The sequence below is a fragment of the Fonsecaea monophora genome, assembly GCF_001642475.1.
Source record: "Fonsecaea monophora strain CBS 269.37 chromosome Unknown Scaff2, whole genome shotgun sequence".
Taxonomy (NCBI): Eukaryota; Fungi; Ascomycota; class Eurotiomycetes; order Chaetothyriales; family Herpotrichiellaceae; genus Fonsecaea; species Fonsecaea monophora.
In genome coordinates, this window is record NW_019173933.1 from 18,956 (window position 1) to 36,011 (window position 17,056).

General features: G+C 53.1%; 7 protein-coding genes across 7 annotated transcripts; 4 read left to right on the plus strand and 3 right to left on the minus strand.

Moving 5' to 3' along the window:
- Positions 1–594: 594 nt before the first annotated feature.
- AYO21_00389 (hypothetical protein) lies at positions 595–2,409 on the plus strand (the record flags this gene model as incomplete). The annotated part of the gene is made up of 1 exon (XM_022650379.1): positions 595–2,409. The coding sequence occupies one exon, from the start codon at positions 595–597 to the stop codon at positions 2,407–2,409; it is 1,815 nt and encodes a 604-aa protein (XP_022516993.1).
- A 1,556-nt stretch (positions 2,410–3,965) lies between these two features.
- On the plus strand, positions 3,966–5,864 carry AYO21_00390 (hypothetical protein; the record flags this gene model as incomplete). Its single annotated transcript, XM_022650380.1, has 6 exons — positions 3,966–4,237; positions 4,292–4,781; positions 4,841–5,158; positions 5,219–5,268; positions 5,333–5,393; positions 5,514–5,864. 6 exons carry the CDS (start codon positions 3,966–3,968, stop codon positions 5,862–5,864), a joined length of 1,542 nt encoding a protein of 513 aa, XP_022516994.1.
- A 755-nt stretch (positions 5,865–6,619) lies between these two features.
- AYO21_00391 (hypothetical protein) lies at positions 6,620–8,221 on the plus strand (the record flags this gene model as incomplete). The annotated part of the gene is made up of 2 exons (XM_022650381.1): positions 6,620–6,647; positions 6,753–8,221. 2 exons carry the CDS (start codon positions 6,620–6,622, stop codon positions 8,219–8,221), a joined length of 1,497 nt encoding a protein of 498 aa, XP_022516995.1.
- A 160-nt stretch (positions 8,222–8,381) lies between these two features.
- AYO21_00392 (hypothetical protein) lies at positions 8,382–9,401 on the minus strand (the record flags this gene model as incomplete). The annotated part of the gene is made up of 1 exon (XM_022650382.1): positions 8,382–9,401. One exon carries the CDS (start codon positions 9,399–9,401, stop codon positions 8,382–8,384), a length of 1,020 nt encoding a protein of 339 aa, XP_022516996.1.
- A 373-nt stretch (positions 9,402–9,774) lies between these two features.
- On the plus strand, positions 9,775–11,960 carry AYO21_00393 (hypothetical protein; the record flags this gene model as incomplete). Its single annotated transcript, XM_022650383.1, has 3 exons — positions 9,775–9,845; positions 9,899–10,071; positions 10,174–11,960. The coding sequence occupies 3 exons, from the start codon at positions 9,775–9,777 to the stop codon at positions 11,958–11,960; spliced, it is 2,031 nt and encodes a 676-aa protein (XP_022516997.1).
- A 718-nt stretch (positions 11,961–12,678) lies between these two features.
- On the minus strand, positions 12,679–13,521 carry AYO21_00394 (hypothetical protein; the record flags this gene model as incomplete). The annotated part of the gene is made up of 1 exon (XM_022650384.1): positions 12,679–13,521. The coding sequence occupies one exon, from the start codon at positions 13,519–13,521 to the stop codon at positions 12,679–12,681; it is 843 nt and encodes a 280-aa protein (XP_022516998.1).
- Positions 13,522–14,469: 948 nt separating this feature from the next.
- On the minus strand, positions 14,470–16,433 carry AYO21_00395 (hypothetical protein; the record flags this gene model as incomplete). Its single annotated transcript, XM_022650385.1, has 4 exons — positions 14,470–15,483; positions 15,540–15,986; positions 16,096–16,233; positions 16,299–16,433. The coding sequence occupies 4 exons, from the start codon at positions 16,431–16,433 to the stop codon at positions 14,470–14,472; spliced, it is 1,734 nt and encodes a 577-aa protein (XP_022516999.1).
- Positions 16,434–17,056: the final 623 nt, after the last annotated feature.

A 17,056-nucleotide genomic window follows, 5' to 3' on the forward strand; every position in this document is an offset into this window, starting at 1 on the left:
GTAGATCTTCGACGAGACTTTGGTTACCTGCATATCCAGCGATGCTGATGGGTTTCTACGAAGACGGGCATCCTTCACTACTTGATCCTCGTGCTTATATCACCACCCAGTGTGAATGTACTCTTTACAATAACCACACCATCAATGAGATCTTGACCACTTGTGGCTTCGATTGTGTGTAGTTGCTGTGCTGCTAGAAAAAGTGAGGCTCCCGTTGCCCAGACTGCGTCCTTGGCTCTCCTCCTTTGATTGTTGTACAACATCCATGATAGAACCACAATGCAACGACCTGCTTCCTTCCAGCAAACACCATGTCTCCCACGGCACGATACCGTATCCAGCCTCGTTGGAAAAAAAAAAGGGGCATCGACTCACTATTGTAGCCGATATCGCTGACGACATCGGCGAATCTCCGTCGCGATGGGTTCGTCCTTTTGCCCTCCACAATCGGCACACGGCACGCAGACTGTTGCGCGCGCGCACAGTCATGTCGTGCTCTTTTTCCGTCGTCTTCTCTCCTGCCTTCAACATGTCCTTCTCCCCTCCGCTGTGCGACACTATACGCCTTGGCTCTGACCCTACTTTCCTCCGAACATGCCCTCGACTGCGGCTGTCCGCCAACGTGCCGCAGAATCTGCCCTCCACGACCAGACCAATCTCCTGGGGACGAGACAACTCTTTATCGTCTTCTCTTCCCTAGCTTCGGCCCTGTTCATCTGTTATGCTGACCAAAATGGCATTGGGACCATCCTCCCGACGGTCGGGCGCGACTTCAAGGCTACGGAAACCATTTCATGGGCAGGTACATCGTCGCTCATCTCCAACACCTCCAGCCAGATCATATACGCCCGCTTCTCTGACATCTATGGAAGAAAGCCCGTATTTCTTTTCTCGGTAGGCATGCTTGTGTTGGCAGACATTCTGTGTGGAGTTGCCCCGGACGCTTCGAGTTTCTACTTCTTCCGGGCCCTCGGAGGCATTGCAGGGGCGGGCATCAATTCCTTGACCATGATGATCATCTCTGACATTGTCACGCTGGAACAGCGAGGGAGATGGCAGGGGTTCCTAGGTGCTGGGATCGGTGGTGGCAATGCTGTAGGTCCGCTGATTTCGGCTGCATTTGCGCTGCACCAGACATGGCGAGCATTCTTCTGGTTTCTTGCTCCTTGCGGTGCCATTGCTGGGGTGATTGGATGGTTCTACCTTCCCTCCACCATGCCCAAGGGGAACGCGAGACAGCAATTCAAGCTCATTGACTGGGGAGGAATCATCACTGCTACCATTGCTATCGTGCTGATCCTGATCCCGCTTTCTGGGGGTGGCTCGTACTTTGAGTGGACCTCGCCAATGGTCATTTCCATGTTTGTCATCGGCGGTCTGTCCCTGGTGGCCTTTCTTATCGTCGAGTGGAAGGTGGCTAGCCTGCCCATGATGCCTCTGAGCATGTATACCAGTGCACCAGTGGCGGCCATCCTGGTCCAGAACTTCTTTTTTGGCATGGTCTACTATTCCAACCTTTACTACCTCCCGTTGTATATCCAAAATGTGCGAGGGTGGGATACAACAATTTCAGCGGGGTTTCTGGTTGCCATCAACGTCCCGCAATCGCTTGTCAGTACCTTGTCTGGCATCTTCATCTCTCGGTACAAGCGCTACGGCGTCGTGATTTGGACGGGATTCATCATTTGGACTCTGGGGGCTGGACTGATCTGCAGCTTCTCGCGAACAACGCACCCCGCGGTCATTGCAGTCATACTCTCCATCTCCGGGATTGGCGCCGGCTGCATCTTCCAGCCTGTCCTGATCGCCTTGCAGGCACATTGCTCCAAAGCGCAGCGAGCGGCAGTCGTCTCTAACCGAAACTTCCTGCGCAGTTCCGGGGGCGCTGTCGGACTCTCCATCTCAGCCCAAGTCTTACAGAGCTCGCTTCGGAGAAAACTCCCACCTCGACTGGCGAGCTATTCGCACAACACGTTTGCGCTCCCTCCCCTGAGCGGTGCTGATGAGGACGCAGTCAGAGACGCGTACATGGGCGCGATTCGAACCGTCTTCATCGTGTCGGCGCCCATGGTCGGCCTCTGTCTGGGGCTGTGTCTCTTCATCAAAGACCGCGGCCTGCAGCGACCGGAAGAGAGGGAGCAGGCGATGATCGCGAAAGCAGCACCAGCGGCAGTGGCTGATGGCACTCAGGAGGAGATGCGAGAGAAGCAAGACCCACAGCAGAAACAGGTGTCAACTACTGAAGGCAACGCTGAGCACTCTCTTACAGTTCACAGAGAGGATCAGCCGGAAGAAACCAGGATAGACGTGTCACCGACTCCTGCTCCAGTAGTATCACCCTCATCAGCGCCGTCAGCACTGGTTGATCGTGATAGACAGGAAAGAGGAGACCCCAGTAACCAGTCATGATATAGTGTATGTACAGTACGATAGAGATCAGGGAACATAGATCTATCTTATTTGTGAGGGCGGTGATTCTCGGAATGCGCCATCCAATTCCGAGTGCTGTACGTCCGTAATCCTTACTGGTAGTAGAAGTCTCCCCGGTCGTGCCACCAATTACCACCAATACCACTTGTACCGAGTAGAGTACACAGAGATTCGAGCGCATCATGTCCGTCCCAAGGGGGCTGGCTTCATCCCAAGGAGGTCTTTGGGGGTTGCATCTATCAGGGACAAGGACGGATTTGTACGAGTAATATCGATAATAGTCCTCATGCTCGCCCTAATGTGGTTAGCCTCGCGAGTATAAATTACCTATACCCTGGAAACCGGGAAGGTACTTTTGTTTTTTAAGGTTATGTTTCTTTTCAAAGACTGATACCTACCTACCTAGTGCCTGTCTATGTACGTACAGTATGTAATTCCTGACCTATGTATGTATATACCGATGGCTCTTCTGGGTACTTCCTACGAGGGACATGGACGGAGAGGATGAGGAAGATGAGGAAGAGATTCCGACCACAGAGGTTCACCTCCTGTTCATCATCATCTTCTTCTCCTTCTTCTCCCTCACCATCATCCCTCTCTCTCACCCTCTCACACTCCCTCTCTCGCTCCAGCATGGATAACTAATCAACAATCGTACAGAGTAGTCAGATAGGTAGGTAGTGTAGCCGCAAAGATCACCCAGCATGGTGCATGGCGCATGGCGAATGGCGCACGGGCGCACCATGTACGATGTACGGTGTGGACGGCGGCCCACGGCGCAAGGCACGACACGACACGCCGCTCAGCACGCCTCACGACACTCAGCATCCAGGCCTGCTGGCTCTAGGGAAACTCGTCGTGCTGCTGGCTGGCTGACTATCCCGATGCAGGTTTCCTGGTTTCGTGGGTTGGTGGTTTCCCCCCTTTTCGTCTAGTTCAGTCTACTTTCGTCTAGTTTTGTCAAGGTTTTTCTCTATACAATACCTACCGGTAGATACCATACAAGGCATACGGTAAATACAGTACATACCTTGTACAGGGGTACATATATTCCTCGTAGTAGCGTAGGTAGGGATAGATGTATGTATGTACTGTAAAGTAACTAAGTCACGAAGTAGATATCTATATACACATTGCCTAACCTAACTTGACTGTCGTCCCGACTCCCGCCCCCTTCCACCTCTTGATCGACTGAGAGGAGTCCCTGTGTCAACCGTCAGGCCTGCCACCATTTGCTGGACAGAGAGGCCTCGTTCCAACTTTTGGCTATTGGCCCCGTTGGAGGTTGTCCGTCTATCAATGTCCTGTAGGATGTACAATGTGGAATGTGGGTTCGATTGTGTTACGTGCGCAAGCTGATTGTCATCCATGCGCTGCTTGATGGTCACTTGTTATCAGACGGACAATTTCTATATAAAGCTCGGGAACCCTTCTGTTTCTTTGGCTACACTTGTCTGGCAGTTTCAAGCTCACAGCGCATTTTGTATTGTGTCTGTCTTGTGTCTTGCTTGCACCAAGTGTCACAACGCCACGCGATGGCGGTGGTTCCCGTGTACCTTGTCTGGGCCGTGGCCTTGGTGATTTCATTCGTTGTTGTCCGCGCCGTCCATCGCATCACATTGCATCCGCTGGCAAAGTTCCCTGGCCCGAGGCTCGCTGGCATGACATCGCTGTATCAAGCGTGGTATGACTTGAGACCTTCAACGTCGTACATCAAGCACTTTCCTGCCTTGCATGAGCGATACGGTCCCATTGTCCGCATCACCCCGAATCAGCTGCATATCTTCGACATGGCTGCGTACAATGAGTCAGGGCTTCAACCGACAGTTCCTGTGTGTCTGGTAGACTGATGGTGCCTCAGGATCTTCAAGCCCGGAACCCGCTATGCTCGCCAGAGAGACAACTACAACCAACCAGCCGCTGACGGGTTCTTCAACGTTCTCGACCCCAGAGTCGCCAAGCCATGGCGAGACGCGTATCAACCTTATTTCGCCAAAGGTGCCATTGTCCGCCTGGAGCCTTTGATTCATGACCGAGTCAAGAAATTCCTCTCGGTGCTCGACACGGCATCCTCGACGGGGAGTCCCGTTGACCTGAGTATGGGCTACCGCAGCTTGACCAGTGACGTGGTGACCAGCTATATGTTCGCGGACAAAGGATTCGACTTGCTGGACGCCCAAGGCTTTCGATCCCCGATCCTGGTGGCCCTGGAGGAGTTCTTTGAAATTGCGCCATGGACTACATACTTTCCAAACCTGACGGCATGGTTAGCAAGACAGCTGCAGAGTCTTCCCGATGAACAAACCGCGAAATTGATGCCTGCGTTGGCGGCGACGAACTGGATCACCGAGGTAAAATCCCGCTGGTTGTCCTAGGTCATGTACGGAAATGCTGACTTTTGGTATCTCAGCAATGCGGCACCAAAGTCAAGAGAATCCTGCAAGAAGGAGGATCTGGGAGTTCGTTCCCGACCGTATTTGATGCATGGGCCAAGCCGAGCGAGAAACGCAGGTTCATGCCGACGCTGAGGCAGCTCACAGCCGATGCCTTTACCTTTCACGGTGCTGGGACCGACACGGCCGCGCATGCTCTCACAACAGCTACCTGGGGTCTGATCAACAACAAGACATGCATTCAAAAGTTGCACGCCGAGTTGAAGGGGGCGATCCCGGTGGCAGACAGTGAGCAGCTAGTGGGCTCTGGTGTCCTTGAGAATCTGCCTTACCTTGTGAGTTCGGCGGAGAAGCAACTTGGGAAAGAGAGCGTTCACACTGATCATCTGGGGTAGCGCGCGGTAGTCAAAGAGAGCCTGAGGCTGAGCATGGGAGTTCCGGGGAGGTAAGGCAGCAAAGGATTCCGCGAGCGAGAAATCCTCTTTGATTGACATAAATCTGTTGGACAGGATGGGACGAGTCGTGCCCGATGGAGGCGCAGTGCTTTGCGAGCAACGAATTCCTGCAGGAGTAAGCAGCCTCCTCCGCGTGCACACAATCCCACGTCCAGACCATCATTCTTCGATGCTCACCCTGGCGTTTGCTTGATGCGGAATATGCTAATGATATCCTCAATCCGCCCTGATGCAGGTTGGAGTCACCAGTGTCTCTTACTGCTACCATTACGACCCAGTGTATTTCCCGGCGCCGAACGAATTTCGCCCCGAACGCTGGCTAAGCCCGGATAGCCAGCAACTCGAAACGCGACTCATCGCCTTCTCGCGTGGGCCAAGATCGTGCATCGGGATCAATCTCGCTTATGCCGAGTTGTATCTGGTCCTGGGGTACGTATTTCGCAAGTTCGACTTGGAAGCTTTTGAGACCACCCAGCAGGACATGGAGTGGAAGGATACCTTTGTGGTAATGACCAAGGGCCACTTAAGAGTCAAATTGAGGAGGGTAATTGATGCTGGTGACGATGACAATAAAGTGGTGCTCTAACCTGTTAATGGAGGTTTCAAGCTGTCAAAAGCGGCGGAAGGATTGATTCAATCAATCTTGGGAGATTGTATTGTTGGTCGTCTGGTAGGTTCACCACAGATGGAGACATGTGCCGGGTAGAACAGCAGCATTCTGAGTGAGTGAGGGGTGACAATCCAATGGTTGATAGTAGAAAGGGATGAGGATGCTTTGGATAATAGGAAGCAGAGGGGACTTGGCGACTGTTGCCCCAGCCTGCACCCACCACGGTCGCCGCATTTCTATCCGATTCAGCCGCATTGCACAAGTGCCCCAGCGCCCTCATTTCTCCATCTCCAATCATCAAATGCCGATTTCTACTCGGGACATCAGACGCCGACTGGGTGCCGACAATCGCTGTTGGGGAAGCACGGAACCCATCATTGAGCTGGCTGGCTGGCACAGCTACACAGAATGCAGCTTGTACTCGCCAGGGAGATGCCCGTCACCCATTATTATTGTCGGCTTCTGATGATCGCTTTCTCTTCTTCTGTTCGAAGTCCAAAAACATTATCGCTGTTTGTCTATTCAATGAGCTATACCTGCTTTCCTTTCTCCTGCGTTGTGTGGTTATGGCCATGTATTTAGATTTGTGAAAGACTTACCGCTAGCAATCTGCATTGGTGCTCTGCTCTCTGAAGCTCGTGTTTACGATCAGTGTGGTTCCGAGAACGCAGATTAGGTCGCGAGTTCAAATTTCGTGAGATCGCTTGACTGCGACAAGTCTGGTCGGAAAGATGTCGAAGCTCATCAACTATGCCGAGGGTGAGTGGTCATCCAGTCTTTCTATACACCATACCAACTCCTACATCCATAGCATCTCCCGTTGTCCTCTTCACAAGACTAACACTCTCATTCTCCGTGGTACAGTGCAAAAGCACGCCTCCAAAGACTCGTGTTGGGTTATCCTTTACGGCAACGTCTGGGACGTCACAGACTTCCTTCCTTCACACCCTGGCGGAGCCCAGATCATCCTGAAACTCGCTGGCAAGGACGCCACTGAAGAGTACGATCCCATCCATCCCCCAGGCACTCTGGAGGAGAACCTCCCAAAATCCGCCCGCCTGGGCCCCATTGATCCCAAGAGTTTGCCAGAGCCGGTCAAGTCGGCGAAAGATGTCGGTCCACCGCCTAATACACAGGCTGAGGTCGAGTTGCCGCTGCAGGCAATGTTGAACATCGACGAGATAGAGGCAGCTGCCACGAAGAAGCTGTCTAAAAAGGGCTGGGCTTATTACTACTCTGCAGCGGACGACCTAGTGAGCAAGGAACTGAACAACACTGTCTATCGCCAAATCCTACTTCGGCCGCGCGTTTTTATAGATTGTCGGAACTGCGACCTCCGCACTAGCTTCCTTGGGTACAAGCTCGACCTGCCCATCTTCGTTTCCCCAGCCGCCATGGCTCGCCTGGCTCACCCTGACGGCGAATGGGGCATTGCACAGGCGTGCAAGAAGTTTGGTACGATACAGATGATCTCCAACAACGCCAGTATGACCCCCGAACAGATCGTGAAGGACTCAGGCCCCGACCAAGTGTTCGGGTGGCAGTTGTATGTGCAGACCGAGCGGAAAAAGAGTGAAGATATGTTGGCCAGGATCAACAAATTGGATGCCATCAAGTTTATATGTCTAACCCTCGATGCACCAGTCCCTGGCAAACGAGAGCATGATGAACGCGGAAAGTTTGTTGTTGAGGACACGAGTCAGGCCGTCAAGGATGCCGGCGGCGCGGAGTTGAAGGGCGGCGGTGGCATCGGTCAAAGTCTCTTCTTTGGCACGGATCCGACTTTGACCTGGACAGAGACACTGCCTTGGTTGAAGAAGCACACCAATAAGCCGATTATCCTCAAGGGTTTGCAGTGCCATGAAGACGCATATATTGCTGCACAACATTCGCCACAGGTCAGGGGTATCATTTTGTCGAACCATGGTGGTAGAGCAGCGGATACGGCACCGCCAGCTGTACACACATTACTAGAGATCAGAAAATACTGCCCTGAAGTGTTCAACAAGATTGACGTCGTCGTGGATGGTGGTATCAAGAGAGGAACAGATGTGGTCAAGGCGCTGGCACTGGGTGCAAAAGCTGTTGGCATTGGTCGTGCCGCGCTCTTTGGTCTGGGTGCCGGCGGCATTGAGGGAGTCGAGAGAGTGTTGGAAATACTCAGGGATGAGACCGCCACCGCGACGCGATTATTGGGTGCTGCTAAGGTGACCGATCTGGGTCCGCTGCATATCAACACCAGAGCTGTAGAGAGGGATATTTATGATGGACCTGCTAATCTCCCTGGGCTCGAAGGCGCTATGAAGGGGCTTTGGACCAGGGCGAAGCTGTGATCCGGATCCTGAAGTTGATGTATTCTGGCATTTCGCATGGCGTTCGTCGTTAGAGTTTTGGGAGGTTCTTGGTTGGAACAGCGAAGCTCAGAGATCTGGGAATAGATGCAAGCGAAGAGCCGTGCCTTTGTGGTTCACATCCAAAAGATGCTGATCTGTTTCAAAATGCTTCCTGACCAACGCCGGTTCCAAACCACGTCCTCAATTCATCCCTCTCAGTCCTTGGCCCTGACGGTCCATTGGCACTGAAATACTGCGAAAGCCTCATGTTCTCGTCTTCGCCTTGGTCTGGCCACTCGGTCTTCGTTGCTGGGCCACCCTTTTGTTCGAGCATGTCCTTGATCGTACCCCAGCTGAAGCGGCATTCGTTCCCAAACCCCCAGACAGGGTCAATGGCAGACTTGAGCCACCCAACACATCTTGCGTCAGATGGGTATCCGGAACCCCACGATTCTGATGACTCGACGCCTGTCATCGACTGCTGTTGGTTGTATGCCTCTAGAAGAGCTTCGCAGCTGACGTCTCGGGTGACTTTGGCGACGACACTTGCCGCACTCACGCACGGGAATAGGCTGTCCGCCTTCTTTTCAACCGTGATCTTGATGGTGGGGAAGATCAACCCGAGTTTCTTCTGGTAGACGGCAGGCTTGCCAATGGTGTCGACGTAGATCTCCGTCACGTTGACGCCCTGGTCTAGAACGCCGCGGATCAACTCGACCGTGGCATCCACGGCCTGGGCGTTGAGGTTGTACGAGCCGCCGTTTTTCATCATCCCGGCGCCGATGTCGCGGGCACTGAGGGATTTGATGGCCCAGCCGGACGACTGGAAGAGATCCGTCCCGGCAGTACAAACCGCCTTCATGAGGTTTGCTCGCACCGCGGGCGTGAGGACCTTGGAGTCGTCGAAATGATACGATTGCGTTAGGAGGGACTGTTGGATCTCAACAGGGAGGTAGTAGACGCCATACACCATGGGACCAATGACAGGGCCACGTCCAGCCTCGTCCACACCCAGAACACATTGCGTCCCTGGTGCCGATGAGGAGGCTGTCCTGACGGTGATGGCTTCGGGCACGCAGCTATAATGCGCGTAGGATCTCCCAGAAAGGAGTGATTCATGGTTGTCCTGTACCGATGGCGGTATGAAGACCGCAGAGGCGGCGATATCGTCTTCCGCCATGACCGTTTTATTCTTTTATCAGTGGCTGAATTGTGAGAAATACCAGTCCATAGACCTCGTAAAGAGCACGCGAATAGCGAAGGGTTAGAGCCGAGACGCGTCGCTGAATGGCGCCCCTCAATCGTGCCGCCTTGTCGCGTTGCCTGATCTTGCTAGTTAGACACCGGCCAATCATGCTGAACCCCCGAGTCATACCGCGCTAGTCTTAATTAGTGATTTCGACAACATTGGATGCGCGGCTGCATCTCACACAATACTGTGCCAAATGATCCTCTGCCTCGTTCTTCTAGCAGCTGCTGGCTCTGATATCTAGTGCCCATATTGCGACTCCGTGTGAAGACACGTGATACTTGACGCTTCAGCTCTGTCCACCATGGCTGCTCGACCTGCGGTCCGCCGCGAGCGCGGCAATGTTGATTATTCCGCCATAGGCAAAATGGGCAGGTGAGAAGTGTTTGCGCACTCGGTCGAGAGGCCCAATGCTAACAAACAGACAGACGTACCGGAATCACGCTCGATCACCGACCACTTGACGCAAACGGCATGGAAGAAATCTCGGGCATATTCTCGTCCCCGCGCAAGCCCTCGCCGTTGAAGAATATGATGGTCATAGAGAGTGTGGAGGGACACGGTACCTTGACCGAGTCGCCGCAGAGATCAAGTCCCAGAAGTACGTGCATTCGCCATTGAGAAGTCGCCCATCAGGCCGAGACAAACTCATGTCTTTGTCAAGTGCGACTTATGCGCCCAGGTTGAACTAACACCAATATAGGCTCTGGCCCTACTCCTAGTCAGGTGCTGTCGTCTCGTAGGAAGAGTCGCGCAACACCTGTCCCCCTTCCCAGATCATCGTCGCCGAGGAAAAGCGGTATTAGTGGTACCGCAAAAAAGAGTAATGGCATCGATATATTCTCCACTCGGAAGAGCGTGCAACCTGAGGACGGAGGGGATCACGAAAATGTAGCAGAGCCGACGCCAACTCGGAGCCAGCCACATCTGCCGCCCAGAAAATTCGACCCAAGTCCGCAGAGACCACCACTAAGAGACATTACCACTCCCCGTTCACAGAAAACACCCAAACCGAGACCAAGTCGTGAAATGCAGCGCATCGAAAACCAAGTCTACACGCCTATCGATGAGATAGACTTTGATTCATACATACAACCAATCGAAGAAACGGAGGTGCCAACGAGCGATGCTGTCGATCTTGTTCCGTCGATTGAGCAAGCAGAAAGCCCTTCCACCCACCGGAACAGACAACTTTCAGCGGAGCCCAGTGATCTTTATGGCGGGTCTGATGACGAAGTAGCTGAACAAGATAAGGAGCCTCAACTGCCCTTATCTGAGTCAACGCCGAACAAAGCAAATTCGAGAAAGAAGCGGAAATCGGATGTACTTGAAGAGGCCGACAAGGCACCATCACCCATACCCAAAAAGGTGCGCAAAAAGCAAGGACGAATTCCCACCCGCAAGGATAGTGCACAACCTACTTCAGCCTCAAACCGGATGTCACCAGAGCCAGACGTTAGGGTAGAAACAAAACAGGCCCTGGCAAACAAGGATACAAATCTTCAATTGACCTCACGACAGCAAAAAGAACTGGATGAGATTGTTGAAAGGGTAAAAGCAAGACCTGGCCCACCAAGGTCACTCTACATTCTACGCAGGGAAACCCCCGCAGACGACAGTGTCCGGCATACCAGAAGCGGCCGTGCCAGTGTAAAGCCCCTGGCGTATTGGCGGAACGAGCGGTGTGTCTATGGCGCCAGTCCAGGTGGTGGTAGCCTAGCAGACGGCGCCAGGTTCCCATTGAACAGCATCAAGGAGATTGTGCGGATCGAAGAAGTTGAGCCGAACATTGGAAAGAAGAAATCGAAGGGCAAAAAGAACGCAAAGGGTAAGGGCAAGGCACGGCAAAAATCAGTGGAAGCATCCGACTCCTCTGATTCAGAGTTGGACGTAGACGAGATTCCCGAAGATCCAAACGCCGAGCCATGGGAGACTGGAACCGGCACATTTCGAGGCATTGTCTCTGTTTGGGACAACGAAGGACAAACACCAACAGAAGAGGAAGAGGAAGTTGAAATAGCCCATGCCCCCGCGGCGATCAAGACATGCGAAGTTAAGGGCTCGAGCACGCATGATGGTCCCACGTTCCGCTATGCCAAACTGCTGTCCACGAAATTCTTCGGCACTGGACTCGTGGACCTACCTCCTGGAGGAATAAAACGACCCAAGAACAGTCGGAAAATGCACATGAGTTTCTTCGTCGTCAAAGGAAGGGTCACAGTGACTGTCGGTCCGGCGGGTGGTGAGGAAACGGGGGGCATGAGTCGTTTCAGCATAGGGAAGGGAGGCTTTTGGCAGGTTCCCAGAGGTGAGTTGAGATCCACGACAGATTGGAAGATTATGAGAATTGACCCAGCTGACTTTTCTGGCAACAACCACAGGCAATCAATATTCGATCGAGAACGAGATGGAAAAGCCGGCCAGGATATTCTTCAGCCAGGGCTGCGAGCCTGCGCCGGCTGGGGAACATGCTCGATCTTGACTGCCTGAAGCTTTGTATTTGGAACGATCCCGACGTCTTCCCTTAGGCCTTTGGGACGAATGATAGCACACTTCAACAGGTCAGATCTAGCGACTGGAATATGCTTTTTTGACTATGGCCTTGATGCCAAACACGTGGTTCTGGAGATAGACTTGGGAGGTCTCCAGCCACCCACCAGCTGTCCGATAATAACGTGATGAGTCAGCCAGTACGATGCGTGGCCAGACATGTTGACTTTGTAGCTGGCAACGGGGCTGCGCTCACAAAATCATGCCAGTAAGGGTGGCGGGAAACACTGGCAGCTGCTCCCTTGTTTACAATCACGCAGTGTCGGCCTTGTCATTTCTTGATCGCTGTACCCGTTAATCGTCCGCCCAGCGACTGCTCCGCCCCCTTCGTGCTCGTTGTGCTAGGTGGTGGCTCGATCATCCATCCCCACAGAGAGATTCGTGGATGACCAGCGCAGGCCCTCGATGCGATGTTGGGGATGTTCTCTCTCTCCCTCTGGAGTGATTGCGATCCCTGCGCCTTCCTTATCTCTTTGTTGTCCATCTCGAGGACATCGTATTCCTGTCGCGTGATCTCGTGCTGGTATCTTTTATGATGAGCGTTCGGATCGGCTTGGTCGACAGAGCACCCGGGAAGGCCGTTTTCTCTGCCACTGGTCCTGGCCGGCACTCTTCGTCGTCAACAAACCAACGCTCACCTAGCCTCGATCATGCGTATTCAGATTTCTTCCATGTCCTCGTCTAGCAGATCGTTCAGCGGTGGGAAGTCGCCCACTTCGACCTTCTCTGGCCTGACAAAGACACCGTACTTGTCCGCACACTCAAACACCCTTTTGGTTTCGTGCGCACGCTTACCACCTTCTTCACCCTCGAGCTCGACTTGCACGCTGCCGTCGTTCTTCCCCACTGGCTCATCCAGCTCCACACCGACCCAGAGACACCCTTCCTCCCTCTGTCCGCCCAAACCAGGAATCTCCCCCGTGTACCTCACGGTGCCTCGTCTACCGTCGTCGCGCCCCACCCGACACCTCAAACCCACTGTGATGCTACGCGCCTTCATCTCCCTCTCGTCCTTCTCTCTCCTCTCCTCTACCAGCTGTGCCTGGGATTTGGCGTGGGGATCGAAGCGGCCCAGTTTTTGACGGCGCTTCCATGCGAGCACCGAATCCTCCAGTTGCTCATACTGGGTCTCGGGCATTTGATATTTCTCCACGGAGCTGAGGTCCGCGGCCAGAAAGTTGAGGTTCTGCCGCAGCTGCGGGGGCCGCGTGTCCTGAACTTGGATCTCGGAGCCCTTCCTGAGCCCAAACCGGGGCTCCGATAGAAGCGAGGAATCACCAGTCAAGGCGATCCAGGTCCCATCTAGAGCATTCGTGCGGAGCATCTGTGACGACGCTGGAATCCCCGTGATGGGCTCCAGTTTCGACTTCAACTGCGAGACCGTCCATGTCGGGGTGATCCGGCGCTCTGCAGAGAGGAGCGGTGGGCCAGTGGGATTGCTATCGTTTGGAACGACTATTTGCATCGCGATGTCGGTTGGGGCCTGGGTTGAGAGGGACATCTTGGGAAAGGTTTGGCCTATCAGCGTGGTGGATCAACGCTCTTCTCGGGTCACAAGTTTTGTTGTCACGGATATTTTGTATCTGTGCGGTTCTCTGTGTGTTTGAGGGAATGGCACAATTTGTAATAGGAAAAAACACGATGCGCGGAGGAACTCAGGACATCACAATTCCAGGTTTCAAATGACTGGATTTGTTAAATGACAGCGTTTATTTCCCTGTTTGCGCCAAGCCTGGGCTGCCCAGAGCATTCGTACTAAACGGCAATGCTGCATTCATTCTCCGAGGATATCTATGCTGAACGAAAGAGTGCCTGGTAAATATGGATCATGGAACTTAATTACTTCAGTCATTCAGAGATATTAGGTTCCCATGTACATATCTAAGGGTCCCTTTGTCAGTATGGTACATACCTCGTACACGGACTTGGTCCATCATTTGGAAACCATTCGCCTTGGCACGCCAAACAAGCGTTGTCCTCAATCTCAATGTTTGGCATTGTTTGCTACCTTGTTTTTCTCTTTATTCTTTGTATTTTCTGTTGACCAGGTGCCTTGTTTGCTTGCCCCGGCTTTGGAGCATCGTGTTTTAAGCGCCGAGCCTTGAGAGCTGCATAAAGACCCTTTTCTCAACCGCGGGCCATTCCAAGAATCCTTATGAAATGTCTAAATAGCTGTGTTGTTCATCAACAGTATCCAGGCTCCGGTCCAGTTTCTGCGTACTCCCTTTTTCTTATTCAACTCATTCACCCAACATGGTGTCGATGGTGCTGGTGAAGGTGCCAGTTCCGGTGTTTGACTGTATCCAACACCTATTCATTTCATTGACACAGCCCGTCCATTCAAAGTGACTTGCGACAGCCCATCGAGCTGCACACCGTTTTCGGGCTTCTAGTGAACAGTCTCAACCTGCCTATCCACGTCTTCCCCAGAGAACAAATCCTGTCTCAATCAGTGGCGGTCGACTTCCACCACCACCACCTCCTCCTCTGCTACTGGAGCCACATCTTCGTTCGACAGCTCGCGCTCTGCCTGCGGTAGATTTCGACGGAGGATCTTTCCCGAGGGAGATCGTGGGATTTCCTTGACGAATATGACATCTCCTGTGATGTGCTTGTACGAGATGAGCCTGGAAGCGACGAAATCTTTGACATCCTGCTCCATCAATGGTGGTCTGGAATCCCCGCTCGACCGAACCACATATGCCATGGGAAACGTATCCCACAGTCCCAAGTCGTTCGTCCGAATATCGCCAGCAATAGCGACATCTGCAATCTGCGGATGCTGGACGAGGACACTTTCGATCTCGCTTGGCGAGACTTGCCACCCTTTGACCTTCAGCGTCTCTTTGATCCTGTCAGAATAGTGCAGGAGGCCTCCCTCAACGGATAAGAGATCGCCAGTGCGGTAAAATCCTTCCGGGTCGAAGGAGTCACGATTGGCTTCTGGATTTCCCAAATAGCCAGAAAACAACGTCGGGGCTTTGATAAACGCTTCTCCAGCCTCGCCTTCTCGGAAAATCAAGTTGCCCTCCGCACCCACCAACTTCATTTGAGCATTTGGCAGCAATCGTCCCACACTCCCCGAAAAGTCCCTCTGCTTCGAACTGCCCAGAGAATGCCAGCCAGCCTCGGTCGTTCCCCAGCATTGGGCAATCACTGCCTCGGGATCCAGAACATCGTACAACTTGTTCTGCACGCTTGCAGGAAGAGCGGCACCGGCGCAGATGACATAACGGAGGCTTTGGAGAAGGGGCACGTCTGAATCAGGGAGTCTGGTTAGAGCACCAATGATCGGAGGCGAGACTGGCGTATCGGTGATGGTGAATCTCTGCAGGGCTTGCAAATATTCCGAAAGCGACCACTTTGGCAGGAAGAAGGTGGGCAAACCCAATCGGAGCGGCAAAACCAGGGCCAGGGGTGATGCAAATGCGTGAAAGACAGGTAGACAGATGAGCTGTGATGGCTATGAAGCATGTCAGTGTTATTTCTGCAACCTTTGGAATCTGCATGGTACAGTACTCGATACGGTCTGCGACGGAAGGTAGCTTCCAAGGTTGCAGTCAAGGCCACGATATACCGATGCGAGATCATGGCGGCCTTGGGAAGACCCGTTGTTCCACTCGTCATGGCATACACAGCAATGTCTTCTTGATCAGGCTTACCATCTGCGGCGCGAACGTACCAATCAGCCGCAGGCTCACGTAACAGTGTACGCCAGCTGGCGTAATCTCGACGTCGGACTTGATATGAGGTGTCATGGGATTCGATGACGAAAATTTGGGAATTGGTTTCGCAGTGACTGACTGCTTCAACCATTGGCTCGATGCAGTCTACCTGAGCAAAGATGACCTTGGGCTTTGTGAGGCTGAGCAAATGAATCAATTCATCTTTGGTGTATTTGGGATTGGACCCAACAACACGAGCCCCGGATCCGATTGTCGCCAACCAGATCAGGGGATACCAGATCTATCCTCGACCCCAAGCCGAACCCCTGGTCAGTCCAGTCACACAGCAGCAAGGTGAAGCAGTGGGCATGGCGGCAATAGCCGGTTTGAGCAACGGGACAAAGACTCACGTTGTTAAAGGCATGCAGGCACACGCATTCTCCCTCCTTTAGCCCCAGCGCCCGAAGGCTGTGGATCAGTTGAAGAACGGTCCGAAGAGCTTGCTGGGCCGAGATCCTATTGGATGGATCGCTGGCATCGATGAAGATCTGCGAACATAGGTGACAAGGGTCAGCGTCAAACCCAGAAGACTGCCACAGTTCAAGCAGCTTACCGGGCAGCTATTGTCATATTGGCTGAGATTGGCAAAAGCAAAGGTCAAGATGTCAGTGGATGGAATCTGAATGGGTTTTGGACCAGTCCAGACAGGATCGACAGCTTCTGTGGGGTGCTGTTGGGACAGAGACATGGTGTAACGAGGGGCTTGCAGACAGTGAAGACAGGTGTCACAGCTCTATGGACGGTCAGGTAGGACAAAAGATGACAGAAGCACACCTCTGGTGAGCACGAGTGAGAAGCAAAGACGGATAAACTGTAGGAACCTGTGAGATGAGACCAATCCCGCGGTCAGCGAAGCACGAGGCCAGAAGAAAGGGAATTGAGGCTACACCTACAACCTGGAGTGAACAGGCCTTCTAGGGATACGTGACTAGGTGGAGGTGAGTGAAGAGGGTGAAATTTTAGGATATGTCACTAATTACCATCGGACTGACTAGGTAGACGAGCTGCCCGCAGGGAAGAAGACGAGGTCGACGCCGGGCTCATTATTGTTTATCGTCATCATCGTCTCATTGGGGCTGGTCCACTGCAGCAATGCATCTATGGTGGGCAGGAGCATCTGAAATATGAGATGTGGGTGAGAGAAACAACCAGAGTCGCCGCCATGACCCATACGCCATACGCCATACCCCGTCCACCTCCATACCAGGGTTGCTACATGGGTGGCTCGATATGCAGAGAGATTTTCTGACAGCGGCTCCATTAGTCACCTCCAGCCAGCGGACAGATGCTACTCGTCTCTCGTTGTTCCCT